Source organism: Sphaerodactylus townsendi, linkage group LG11 (assembly GCF_021028975.2).
Source record: "Sphaerodactylus townsendi isolate TG3544 linkage group LG11, MPM_Stown_v2.3, whole genome shotgun sequence".
Classification (NCBI taxonomy): domain Eukaryota; kingdom Metazoa; phylum Chordata; class Lepidosauria; order Squamata; family Sphaerodactylidae; genus Sphaerodactylus; species Sphaerodactylus townsendi.
In genome coordinates, this window is record NC_059435.1 from 29,253,530 (window position 1) to 29,268,396 (window position 14,867).

At 39.9% G+C, this 14,867-nt stretch overlaps 1 protein-coding gene across 2 annotated transcripts in view; it reads left to right on the forward strand.

Annotated features, from left to right (window-relative positions):
- The window catches only part of CPNE4 (copine 4), a 227,663-nt gene that overhangs the window by 127,627 nt on the left and 85,169 nt on the right, over positions 1 to 14,867 (forward strand). For both annotated transcript variants that reach the window (XM_048511205.1, XM_048511206.1), the window contains exon 4: positions 8,280 to 8,351. In XM_048511205.1, coding sequence (XP_048367162.1) covers positions 8,280 to 8,351 — 72 coding nt within the window. The remainder of the gene's footprint in view (positions 1 to 8,279; positions 8,352 to 14,867) is intronic.

A 14,867-nucleotide genomic window follows, 5' to 3' on the forward strand; every position in this document is an offset into this window, starting at 1 on the left:
AGTTAGTTTTTCCTGGCAATCCCACACACATGTCGTTTTTTCCCCTTTTTTCAAAAGAGAGATCTTCAAAGCTACAACCACATGAAATGAGAACCATCTGATTTTCATGTCATCATAACTTCGAAGATACATCATTGCAAATAAAAAAAGGAAAACAACTGCCCATGCAGGGGATTTCCAGGAAAAACTAACTTTAATAATGAACTTTATGCACTGTAATAATGCGTGGATGAGCTGCAAGCAGAGGAAACTCCATGGGATCCTTCTGCAAATGGCAGTGGCACAGAGGCTCCTGAAACTGGCAGAAAATGGTGGATGCTAACTGTTCAGAAACTGAAAGTAGGAGCGATGGGAGAGGGGAGGAGGCAGGAAAAAGAACCGTTAGAAAGTTCTCTGTCAATGCTTTATTTGTCCATGCTATGAGGACAAAAAAGCCAAAACAGTTCTATGCGGACAAAAAACAAAACAATGCAAGACATATTATTTGGGTTGTGAAGAAAGGACCAATCAGTATTTATTGTCAGTTCTCTAAGTGTTGTGTTCTGGGTACTGCACTCAGTTACAAAAGTGACCAGGACTTGGGGGAACAGTGTGAGCTATGAAACAGAAGCTTTTCACCCCTTTCTGGCCTGCGGTCTGGTATGTGGGGAGGGCACACAAATCAGTAGGAGGGAAAATATTCTAATTGTTTTCTGATCTGGGAGGTTCTCTTGCCAGATTTTTCTAGGTTTGTCTCATATGCATTAAATTTGTGAGGCCTGGCAGATTTTTCATAGTGCAAATCACTGGAGCAAAGTCCGAAAACCATCTTGTAAGGGAACCAACAGGTGCAGTTTTGATCCAGTTTTCTCCTGCATTCTTCCAAGATACGTGTCAAGACTTGCATATTCTGATGAACCCATTTAAACAGATCTGTGTTCTGCCACGTCCCTGGACCTCTGATCTTCTGACATTTGAGTGTTTGTATATTTGACATACCAGCAGTTTCTATTATGTCTGTTTGGCTTGGTTGCAGCTTGTGTGCTTGGAAGCCAGCAGTCTTTATGGCCTTTCTTCGTAGGGGAATTTACGCCCATAAATAAGCAATAAACATGATTTATAATTGATGGCAGTTTCCAAAAGGTGGCTAGTTAAGAGGCACATCTTAGCATGCATATTCAAAGGGCAGTTTAATGCCAGTAAAAATTGATTTCCTCTCAATTATATAAATGATTTCTTGCATCCCCTAATTATTAATTACTGATGAAGTCAGTTAACTGCCAAATGGACCTGTTTTACTGTTTGTTTGACAGCAGTTGACTGAGAGAACATAAAAGCAGTTCATTCACTGTGACGATTAGCTTATAGAGAACAGCACTCTTCCATAATGAATGAATAAGTAAATGAGAGAATCACCAAAATAATGGCAGTCGTTTTATTTTATTTTTTTTAAATAATATTTTTATTAATTTCCTTCTTTAAAAAACACATTGAACATAAAACATACAAGAAACAATTGAAACACATAAGACATCAACAAATATTAACTTGTAACAAATGACCCACATTTACAATTGCCCAAACATAATCTATCCTACCCCAACTACCCATAACAATAACACATAATTCAATACATCTAAATCAATTCAGTTACTTCACTATTCTTTGGTAATTTATTCTTTAGCTTTAATAAACTTAAATATCTATAGTATATTACCTTGTTTTTCTATATTCCATATTTTTAAATAATACCAACCTACCAAATATACGCTTATATTTTCCATAAGCCAGCACTTTTTGAGTTTGTGGTTAACTGTCAATCAATACTTATTATGCTTTGGACTTCCCTTCTGTTAAGTAACTGAATCCATGTTTATTTTTCTCTGCTAATAAAGTGTATATAATTTAATTTGTAATTACGGCACTTTTGCAGATTAACTTATTGTAATATAATTTTGTAAACCATTTCTATGTATTAACTATACCCTTCTTCTAATCATTTTATCCTTTTGAACTCTTTTCTAGATATATAATTAGCTTCCCCCAAGATTTTCAAAAACTTTCTCTTGTGGAGTTCTTTCAGTCTCGTCTGATAATCTGTCACATATTTAGGGTATTCTATAACTTGGCCGTCATCCATTCTTCTTTGTTGCAGTGAAGCTTCAAATTTCTTTCATTAACTTTTGGCTATCTCTCATATCCTTTTGCAGCTGTCAACAGATATATATTAAAATAAGTCAATATTAAGGTCTGGAATTTTCTTTATTCCTAATCCTAAAAGATATGTTTCTGGAGTTAGTGTCAAATGATACCTTTGTTATCTTTTTCATTGTTGTGTGTATTTCTTTCCAGAATTTTTTTTATTTCAGGACAACTCCCACCACATGTATAAATAATGTTCCCAGTCTCTTTCTTTACGCATTTCCAACACATAGTGATGAGTGGTCTGGATATATTTTGCTAACTTATAGGGACAATGTTAAATACCAACTCTGTGTAAATGAGTTTCAGGAAGGATTTTCCTTAGTCTCTAAGCTGGCGGAGAATTTACATTGTGTATTTTAAAAGATTCCTCCCAGATCTTGATACTGTATATCATCGTTTGAGAAATCTTTGCCCAACTAATCATAAACTTCCTTCACATTTTCTTTCTCTGTTTGTAGTAATATAAGGAGTTTATATAGTCTGGTTATTTTTTTATTTCTTATCATCCATCAATATTGTTGTGTCCTAGCTCAGTATTTTGCTTATTTATTTCCATGCATTTTTTGATACTATTATCAGCTGTTGTCTTATCTGGTCATATGTAAACCAATGGCATTCTGCTTCTACTCTATCTTAAGGTTTTCTGCTCTAATTTTAAGTTGTGTTTCTTGATTATTCCATACAGTAATATTTTCTTTGTAGGTTCAGCCATATGGTTTATTATGGTAGCATTTTGAACACTTTGACAACTCTCCGCCCTGATACCCAGTGTGGAATTTTGCATGTAAAGAGTTGTGACTTTATATCTTTCCCTTAGATTGTTATTAAAGCTCTCCTTATTATATGGTCTTTGGAAATTCAGGTGTCATAATTACGCTTTAATATTGGGCCAAAATATTCATGCCAGCCCGATATTTTGTTAAACTCCCTTCTAAATTAAGGAGTTTACCTCGTTTTCCAAAGTAATCCATTCTTTAATCCATGTCAGGGGCTGCTTGACATCATGATATGTCTGTGAAAAGTCTGGGAAGGAGAATCCTCGCTTAATTTTAGATTCTATTAAAAGATGTTATTATTTAATTCTCCATGCTTTTTATTACTTCCAAACTAAATTCGAAAATAAAATATCAAGCGGTTTCCATTTCCACGATTATTGTACCTTTATGAGCGCTTACTATGGGCAGATTTAGAAATAAAAATAATATTTTAGGCAGTATCATAGTTTTAATTAATTCAATTTTTCCTGCAAATTTGGACATCTTAATATTCTCCCATTTTTTCAAATCATTTTTAATCTCAATCCATGTTTTCTCATAATTGTTTTTTGAAAATATGCTTGTTATTACTCTCTAATATCACACCTAAGTATTTGACTTTCTTTTCATATTGTAGCCCAGATGCTATAATTATCTTTTCCCTTTCTTGCTGTGTCATATTGAACAGAAGCAACTTAGTTTTATTTTTGTTCAACTTAAAACCTGCTTGATTTTTATTTTAGAAAATGTAGCTGATATAAATCAAGGTCTCCCAAATCCCAAGCTCCATTGGGACATTTTCAGTATTTCTCGTTTAGGAAGTCTCTACTGAGCTGGCAGCATGACATGTATGAAGTGAGAGCTCAGAGTCAGAGTGTTGGCTCTGGACAACGGGAACTGAGGAAGACTCCTTCTTATGCCATTGCAAACAAAGGTTTGTCAATGGCTGCACAATTTGTTGTGTTGGTGCACAACCATCACTGTTCCGCTCTCTACACCTTTTGAAACAATTGGATTCTTCTTGGTTTGGAACGCTTTGAATCAGGATCAAGTTTGTTGTGACGGCCAAATCAAGTTCCTGAGTGAATGGGAGCGTGTTTGCTTCTGTGCCCCCACCCTCTCTGGGGTTCTAAATTTCAATGATTGGTGAATAGGAGCTTGATTCAGGGACATAGGTATAGATTTTTTTATGGGGGGGTTCGGGGGTGGGGCCACACCCCCACCCGCCCCTAGCGCATGGCCACGCATCCCCAAGCCCCGCCCCTGGCCTAGCGCTTATAAAAGCAGCTCTCTGAGGTCAGGGATGGCAGACTCCCCTGCCCTCTCCTGCCCTGCCCCTCCCCTCTGGGCGAGAGGGCTATAGAAGGGATAAATGGGAGCCTGGTGTTACCCAAAATCTGAGTTTTGCAATAATACCACACACACACACACACAAACATACTACACACACACACACACACACACACACACACACACACACACACGGGCAGCTGCTGTGATGCTGGAATCCACCCCCAAACATCATCACTTTCAATGGCATTTAAACTAGAGAGCCCAGATTCTCCTTTTAAATCCACCTTAGCAAGGAGAATCTGGGGTCCCCAGTTAAACAACATTGAAAGTGATGCTGTTTTTGGGGTGGATTATCCCCCACTCTGAAACAGCATCACTTTCAAGTAAGTAGGCATTGGTGAGTGGTTAAAGAGCGAGGTGCATTCTAATCTGGAGGAACCGGGTTTCCCTGCTCTGCCACTCTGAACTGTGAAGACTTATATCTGGGGAATTCAGATTTAGCCTGTGCATTCCCACACACGCCAGGGAAGTGTTTGTTGTGAGGGGGAAGGCAAGGAGGATTGGTGCAGCCCTTTTGAGTCTCCTACAGGAGAGAAAGGGAGGTTATAAATCCAAACTCTTCTTCTTCTTCTAAACTGAGGACCTCAGATTCTCCCTTTTAAATCCATGCCAAGAGGGTGGATTTAAAACGAGAAATCTGGAAAAATTTGGGGGGTGCCTGCTGTCAATAGGGGTGAAATTGTTAAGCTTAGAAGCACCAAACTTTCAGGGTATCTTTTAGGAGTCTTCTTCCTAATCGATATTTCACCCAGGACTTGCGGAGCGACTAGTTCAGGGGGTCCAAAGTTATGGACCCTCAAAGGTGTAGCCCCCATCTTCTATTAGCTCCCATTGAAAACAATGGAGGATGGGGCACTCCCTTTGGGAGCCCATAGCTTTGGACCCCCTGGACCAAACTTCACAAAACCTGGGTGGTATCAGTAAGAGACTCTCCTGATAATACATCCCATGGACTCCCTTTGGGAGTCCATAACTTTGGACCCCCTGAACCAAACCTCACCAAACCTGGGTAGTATCATAAGGAGAGTCCCCCAAACAATGCCTGAAAGTTTGGTGCTGCTAGCCCAAACAATGCGCCCCCTGCAGGCCAATAACCTAAAAAGCACTAACATGTTTTTAAAACCCACAAACGGGTGGGCAGAGCTTCGGACATGAATGGGGGGGGTTCAAACCCGAGAAACCCCCCTTTATCTACGTGCATGGCTTGATTGTCAAACTTAGATTGCCTTCAATCATGCGCCACACACCAGGAGAAGGAAAAGGGGGGAGGAACACGACCAATGTGCAAGCATCACAAAAGCTGTGTGTGTTGTGGACAAACGTGTGTTAGTTGTGATGTCAGAATGCAGCCCTGGATTGACACTCAGCCCTAAGCCAGCCTGTTTCTCTCAGTCTAGTCCCTCCCAGGGCTGTTGTGACAATAAGAATAAGATGTGGGAGCTGCAGATCTTCGAGAAAAAGAGAAGTTTTTTAAAGACCTTCTCTGGAGCCTAATTTTTATTCTGCTCGCATATACTGGAGAGAGAAACAGACGTTCCCAATCATGGAATAAAGTATGAGATGCAATGTAGAAATACGGGGTTGGTCCCTGGAAAAGATCCACATGCCTAAGGGGGCCTGTGATTTTTGCCATCTTGCCTCCTGCAGCGGTGATCCTCCAGTTTCCCCTCCTCCCCCAATGCTGGTGGGAGTCTACTTACCTGAGGAGCAGTCTTGAGGTGGGCATTTGGGGCTGAAGCAGGACAGGAAAGACAGAAAATGTGTGCTTCCATGCAAAGATTTAGACATTATGCAAGCAAATAATTGGAAAGTTTAGAATCTGCAAATATTGTAGTTATATACACAGAGATTTTGCCTGTTCCATGTGATGGACTTTTTAGGTTTTAATAGTGGATCGTTGGACATGTGACACGTTGTAAAGAACCTTTTAATGTCCCCCTTTTTTCAAACCAAGCATGATTTTTGTGTTTGTCTTGCATTTGACAGGGCTGCTAGATAATATACCTTAGCTTTTCAAGCTTCCTTTTACAGAGTTCTTTTTTCAGTCATAGGAGCCTGACACATTTTGATTTATTACATTGCTACCCGACAAGAAAATACATGTCAGTCATATTTTCCCTAGGAAGTAAATGTGACAGTTAATTGTAACAGCTAGCAGAATTACAGATTATCTCAATTTTTCAGAGGCTCTGGATCCAGAGAGCTGACTTATGCCAGGAAGAAAAAGCTGGGACTTTAAAGGAAAATGTGATTTGAAGTCTGAGTGAAATACACCTCTTCCTAAGTGGCTGATTTCCATAGGTAGAGGTACTGGGGATTCTGTCGGGAGTGATATCTCAACTTCTTCCCCCAAGCCCAGCCCTGATGGCACCATGGGCCTGGTGACCTTTTCAGAACTCCCATTTAAAGGAAGTCTTACCCCCTTTGTACCCGATGACTGTGTATTATTTCTGATTAGGTATGGTCCCATACCGTTTGTCTGATTGCTCCAGAGTGATGCCACATAGACTTGGAGATTTGGCCCGAATCTGGGCACATTCAGGCATATTCAGGCCAAAATCAGCTGAATATGTCCTGCCGAATCTGAACAAATCCAAATGCAAGGCATTCAGGCTTTTTGGGGGTATTTTTGGCGCGTTTTGGCTTGCAGTGGGTTTCCTGCAGGTCTACTGGTGTGAGTCTCCAGAAAAAAAATCAGCCAACTTTGCTAAAGTTTGCTTGGGAGAGGCAAATGCTGTGAGCACCTAGTTGAAGGTGAACCTGATGCCCACAGAACGAGTGCCCAGATGGACCCAAACAAAAATCAGATGGACCCAAATTTTTTGGGTGTACCCGAATATCCGGGTATATCCAAATACATTATTTGTCTTATTCGGGCATACAGATAATTTTATGCCCGAATAACTCTGAATCCAAATTTTACCGAATTTCAGAGGATTGACCAAGCCTAATGGCACATAGCTGTTTGGGGCCCCCTTGGGGATGAAAATATATAAAATAAGACAACACAGTATTCGTTGCTGTTTAATACAATTTCATTTGTGTAGGATCAGCTATATTACAGTATAGTCTTGAGAGGTATATTTTTCTAAGGCCATTGATTTCATTGATCTAGAAGATGTACCTTTGCTTAGGGAACTTCCCCAGGAAGCAAACTTCCCCAGGAGTAAGATGCGTTGAATACATCTGAATAGGATTCTGAGTAAACCGAATTAGGATTACCTTAATCTGTTGAATCAAAATTGTCTTTTCGGTAGGGTTGCCAGCTCAAGGCTGGGAAATACCTGGAGATTTTGGGGTGGAACCTGAAGAGGGTGAGGTTTGAGGAGGGAATTCATTGGAGCATAATGCCACGGAGTCCATGTTCCAAAGCAGCCATTTTCTCCAAATGAACTCATCTCTGTCACCTGGAAATCAATTGCAGCAGTGAGTGATCTCCAGCCCCCACTTGGGGGTAGTTGGTGCTACTTTTCAGCTAGACCATAGGTGTCAAACTCGTGGCCCTCCAGAGGTTATGGACTACAGTTCCCATCATCCCCTGCAAGCATGATGCTGGCAGGGGTGATGGGAACTGTAGTCCATAACATCTGGAGGGCCGCGAGTTTGACACCTGTGAGCTAGACCATGACCATTTGTTAAAAGTTACAGCTATTACTCTTGGAAAGTTAAACATTTTTTAAACCAAAAAGTAAGACAATTAACTTAAGGTTTGAGCCTTTTACTTTGCCTAGGTGCAGTAGCATTAAGTTAGCATGTGAAGTTGCAAGAATAATCAGCACTGCCCAGGAAAAGAGATTTATTTTGAGACCAGTCGGTGATGCCTGTTTCTGGAAACAGATTGTGATATCATGCAGTGTGGAATTGTTTTATCTCAGTTTCAGTTAATCATCTGGTATTCTATGTGCATAATTTTCTTAGATAAAGTCACACTGCAAAACCTGGAAATGACTTTGTCTTCTCTTGTTTTTTAATTTTAATTCTGTGCAGATTGTTTCACAGAGAAAACTTTCAAAGTCTTTATTGAAACATGGCAACACAGCGGGAAAATCATCCATAACGGTGAGTCCATCTGATAAATTATTCCTTCCCTATTTCTCACAAGTATTTAATTCCCAGCAATATCAAATTTAAATGATTTTGCAGTATTCATGCATACATTCTGGTGGTAAATGAAAAAGAGAGAAATACAGTTTCATACTAATAATTAATAATGATGATATTTTAACCTTAGTAGGACTAATTGTGGCTCTCAAAGCTACTTGTGCAATAATAAATGTACAATGAAACAAAACTGAACCCCCAAATTCCAGTTAGTTTACAATAGAACATGCAATGCCTAGGCCACTTAAAACAGCAGCAACATTCTTTTGTGCCCCAGGCAGCCAAATTGTGGAAATGGTCCGGGCCTATGCCAGCATGTTTGCCCACCCTGATGGCGTAAGGGAAAAATATGCAGGCAGATAGGACAAACACGCCAGCAGCCACCGCACAGTGCCTGACCCAGAAGAGGCTGTCACCCCAGAGCAATGCCGATTTAAAAAATGACAACAGAATAGCTTGGGGGCATGCTAAGGACACTCCTGTTTGAGGAGCCAACTGTAAGCTTCTAAAAGCCTTTTGACCTGGGAACACCTCCGACTTAGGTCTCTGATTTATGTCACGAAAACACTTTTCTCTAATCGCTTGTTTGAATAAGAGACCATAGTTTTCCTTAGCATCAAGCCAGAGCTGGGCAGATAAGTCTCCTTCAGAAGGGAGTTGAAGAGGTGGGGTGTCACCACAGAGACTGACTTCATTCTTGCAATCTCTGATGGAATTGCCAAGAAACAATAATAAAAACACAAAGCAAGATCTCCCTGCATTGAGAAAGGAGTACCTGGGATAAGCTCCTCCTTTTGATATTGAGACTTGAAGTCTTCTGGTCTCAAAAGTTCTACAATATATGTTACCATACTGATTGCCCACTGAGAATGCTATAGAAACTGGAAGAGTCCACATAAGCTACAAAGTAGCATTCTTAGGGCCTTCTAGGTCCTTTCTGCACGGCACAAATATAATGTCTTGAGGACATTATAAAAAGTGTTTTGGAAAGGAATTCTGCACAGCTTTCTTCCCCAAGGACTAGTTTTTTCTACTTTTTTCTCCCATCCTTTTTTCTTCAAAAATGACTAAACTAGTGATCTTTGCCCCATCCAATATGGGGTCAAATTGTTTCCTGCTTGATTTGTGGAGAACAGGTGAGCAGGAAACGTATTATTTTTCCCCCCTTCCCCAGTAATTTTAAACCTCTTGCTTTTATTTTCACGATATGGATCCACCATTTCTATTCTTCTGCAGAGATTCTCCGTCCCTGCCTCCATTTGCTGAAGGTTTCCCATGGAGGTTTCCTCTGCTAGCAGCTCAACCACACATGATTTCACAATAAAAAGTACATGAATAAAGTTTGCTTTGCCTGGCAATTCCACGCACATGTCTTTTAATTTTAAAAAAATTGTCTTGAGGGAGGTTTCTATTGCTATGAAAACACAATATTGGAATCGCAATCACTTGGAGAGCTAGTCTATCTTCCATTGAAAAGCAATGGGTAGACCTGTCCTCAATGGCGGAAAGATCTACCCATTACTTTCAATTGAGGTAAACCTGCTCTCCAGAGGACTGGTCTACCTGTGTTGAAAATAATGGGTAGATCTGTCCTCTGTAAAGGAAAGTTCTACCCATTGCTTCTTAATGGGAGGTGGACCAGCCCTCCGAGTGGCTGCAATTCTCATATTGAGGCGTTGTAGCTACACAGATACCTCCCTCAAAACAAAAAAGAGAAAAAACAATGCATGCACTAGTTTGCCAGGCAAAACAAACTTTATTCATGTACTTTTTACAGTGAAGTCATGCACTAATGAGCTACTAGCAGAGGAAACCTCTGTGGGAAACTTTCAGCAAATACAGAAAATCTCTGCAGCACAAAATGGCTAGTTCAACAAAATGAAACTGACAAGCTTCAGTCAGCTAGTGGGGTGGGGGAGACAGGAAAAAGAACTGCTTTCCCTAGCAACACTGTTTTTGTCTATGCTATGCGGACCAAAAAAGCCAAAACGGTTTTTTTTAAAAAAAATCTGCAAGCTGTTTTATTTGTGTTGTGCAGAAAGTGCCCCTGTTTCATCCTCTAGGGATCAAAATTCTATTGGCATAAACAGAGCTGTCCTTTTCTTTTTTCTTTCTGATTTCCCAATCTTTCCCTTTTTAGGACAGGATGAATAGAGTTGTAGATATGGGTTTTATTATCCCCTTTAAATGGTTTTAGGCGCTGTGCCACTGAAACTTATGAACTTTTATGAGAAACTGCATATGTTATGATTGATGTTGTACAATGTCTTGAGGCCAATTTAAATCTGATTTCAACAGAAGTTGGTTTTTGGTAGCTCACGCAAGGTTGACTCAGCCTCCCATCCTTCCAAGGTCAGTAAAATGAGTACCCAGCTTGCTGAGGGTAAAGTGTAGACAACTGGGAAAGGCCGTGACAAACCACCCTATAAACATAGTCTGCCTAATAAACATTGTGATATGACATCACCCTATAAATCAATAATGACACAGGGTACTAACTTTACCATTCCCCCTCCATTTTGTTTTAGTTACTTTGAAGGAAGCAAGGAGAACCATTCACAGTAAGGACTCAGCAGGAATAGCATCACTAGTGTACAGCAGGGCTTAGGGTACAATCTGGGCTAACAGTTGATGTGTCCGTCTTTGCTTTTTTTTAAGAAGATTTTTTAAAACAAAAATTAATATAAACTTAACATAGACAATAACGTTCTGTTGTTGCAGCCTTTATGTTACGGTTTTAAAATTCTGAAATTTTCATCAACAGTTATGAATTATTTCAAAATACAGCAGTGCCATAGCTTTAAAATAAAATAGCTTTAATTTTTTTTTAAAAAAAATCTACCTTGGGGCTCACTGTATATACTTTCTAGTAAAATGTTGGAATTAACCAATATTAATTTCACTTCTTTTTTAAAAAACCACTAAGCCACCCATGGGTTGTGTCTTGGCAAAAATTGCTGGTCAGGTTTCTATCCGAGAATAATTTGTGTATGATTTTAGGCTTTATGCCACTGTAAGCCGACCTGAGCCCTTTGGGGATAGAGCAGGGTATAAATATAAAAATAAATAAAATATTATGCAGTTTTCTTTAATTCATAATTACTTGAGGAATTGTATGCAGGGGAATCCTAAGTGTTCTAAATCCAGTTCTAAATCTGGTGATTGAATGTCTAAATCCATTGTATTAAACAGGCTTAGAAGGGCGCAATTCTGTTTAAAATTCCACTGTTCACAATTATTACAACATTACATCTTATGGGCACAAAGCACAACATTACCATGAAATTAAACATTTGTGCTTAGGGATTTGTAGCTTAGTTAAACATAGTCCTTGCTTCTGAAAATGATCGTGCAACAGGGATTTGCAGACATCATCTAAACCTGGAACAGTAATTTGCCTAGACCATGAGCAGCAATATTTATTTAAAATATATGCATATATTTGCAATATTTATTTAAAATAGATGCATGGAAATATGACACAAGAAAAGTAGAACCTATGCCAGTGGTGGCAAACCTTTGGCACTCCAGATATTATGGACTACAATTCTCATCAGCCCCTGCCAGCATGGCCAATTGGCCATGCTGGCAGGGGCTGATGGGAATTGTAGTCCATAACATCTGGAGTGCAAAAGGTTCGCCATCACAGACCTATGCTGAATGTGAATATTTCTAAAAATAGTGATCGTGTCTTTATAGTGTAGTTTCCTGTGTTTCTAAAGAGAGGAGGAATTATGCTCAAAATTCAGATTTATCATCCAGTTAATTGGGCAGGGGGGAGTATGGCACAGTGGCAGAGTATCTATTTTGCATGCAGAAGGTCCCAGGTTCAAGTACAGGCATCTCCAGTGAAAAGGGTCAGGTACTGGTAATGTGAAAAACTTCTGCTTGATACCAACATGGTGTCCTACAGGAATCATGGCACCCACCCACACCTTTTCTGGTGCTCACCAAGTATTTTAGAAAGTGGCCATAGGCAGGTGGGGTTTTTGCCCAGCAAGGCTTCTGATTGCCCATTGGAGGTTTTATTGGCTGTTCACATTTTTTTAAAAACACTGCTTTGACTCCAGCTGCCACCACAGCACAAGGATCTTCTCTATGTGACTGAAGGTAATTTGCAGTTACTATTTTGTGACTACCTCTTGCAGAATTTGTCAGAATTCTGAAGAGACCCACAGGTTCAAAATTAATGGTTGGGGATCTTTGCTGTGGAGAGTTGCTCCCGGGCAGAGCAGACAGTTCTGAACTTGATAGATCAATGGTTTGACTCAGATTAAGGCAGCATCATTATCAGATCTTTCACTGTGAGCACAATTGACTTTGGGAGGAAAAAAACAGCAAAGAGACTTACACACTTGCGGTCTCCTTCACATTGAGTGTACATTCCCTTCAGACTGGATTCTTGGTTACACATCCTTTTCCTCCTCTTCAAAACTCACTGTGCTCAACGATTAGAGAATCTCGGTGGTTTCTGAAACCTGGTAAAGTGTGACCCCACCCTCTTTCAAATGGAAAGTGAAGGGAGTCATCATGCATTTTGCTTTCTTCAGATTTTCTCGCTCTTCCCCCATTCCTCTGCCCACCCAACAGTAGTTCATCCAACTTTCCGGGCCAGGATTTCAGAGTGGTCAACAGGGCTTCCTTTTTTTTTCAATTTAAATGCTTTGGGTCGATGGCTTGAGCAACAGACTCTTAAAATTGTCATGAGATTTATTGTCTTGCAAAGTAACGTGAGACCACAGACAATAAGGTGACAGGCAGGAGGGAGGTTGCACAGAAAGATAAAAGTGGCAGACAGGCAAAATGGTGGCTTGGCTGGTCACACTTTGCCACAGGATGACCTCTGTTTAAACAAAAAACTGCAGGGAAAACCCCACTGCAGAGCAAACAGTCACATGAGAATCAGTAAGTGCACAAAAGCCCTGAACGAATTAGCCCTGATTGCACTGACCCATTAATGTAAACAGATGTCTTGAAGGATGCTAGCAGACATCCCTAATGGGATTTGTGATTTTCAGAACATTTAGGGATCATCTGCAGGGCACAGGGAACCCCAGGGGTAGAATTTGTATGGCAACTGAGGTCAGCTGATCTCCATTCTGTTTCCAACTGGAGGTAGCCCATAAGTTTTGTGGCAGCAACCTGCTGTGGTGCCAGGACTTGAGCGTTCCTCTTTTTTTTCTTGAAATAGTAGGAGAAGAGAAGGCCCCTTCCACCACACCAAGACTTCTGGTGAACTTTGACCTATGATTAAGGAGACCATCTTTAAGCAGTTGTTCTCAGAACCATACTCAGATCTATTCAGCAGGGCACACTCCCAAGGAAGTAGTCATAGAATTGCACTATACTCATGCTTGTTGCTTCCAGTTCTTTCTTTTATTTCAAATTGATTTTCCTGTATTAATTATAAGGAACTGTAATCATTGTTGTTATATACCATACTTATGAATTTTGTAAATTAATAATATATATTAAAATATTGTAAGTGGTCAGTAACAATTTATGTTCAAACATAATGTCAAGTTTGTACTCTTCGCATGCCAAATAGTCTGTGCAATTATTTTCCCACAAAGTGGGAGGAGAATTTTATGCCTGTAAAGGCCAAGGCACATATTGCACAACAGAGACATGATTAAGGTCTCTCGCATGTTTTTTTTTAAATAAAAAAATTATGAAGGATCCCTGGAGATGGAGTATTTGACCTTTTACTCACATGCTTCGTCAATGATTTACGTTAACCCTCTGAATCTGGGGGAGGAAAATCACCATGGATTCCTTTGGATGTAATAAATACTTGAAACCAGCAGTTGCCAGCTGAAAGGCCTCATATACCTCCAAATTAGTTTTGCTTGGGCCATGATAACCTTATGAGTTTTTAATCAGAGGCTCCTTCCGCACACGCTAAATAATGCGTTTTCAAACCACTTTCACAACTGTTTGCAAATGGATTTTGCTATTCTTCACATCTTCAAAGAGCACTGAAAGCAGTTTGAAAGTGCATTATTCTGCATGTGTGGAATGAGCCACAGTGTAGTAAAAGAAGTATGATCAATTTCTCCAGTAGAAAAAGGGTTTCTAAAACTGTGTGTGTGTGTCTCTATTTGGATATTGTATGCAATGTCTTATAATACACCTGATATGCCCCATAACCATGAAGTCCATAGTATTAGGTGATGACAAAAATATTTAGGAACAAATATAGCACTAACCTGTGATGAAATGTGTTTGAGCCAAAAGACACTTCTTGTCCCTGGACCACTATCTGGAAAACAGACATAATAGCTCCCAGTAATACAGCCCTTGGACTCTCTCCTTTGAATCACAAATATTGGTAGACTCCATTCTTGGGAATGTTGCAGTTTCATGTTTTCAGCCTGTTTTCAGTCTCCCCTGCTTGCATGTTGCACTGTTGCTGATGTCATTTTGGGAAAAGGCCATGGCTCAGCATCTGCTTGGAATGCAGAACAACACAAG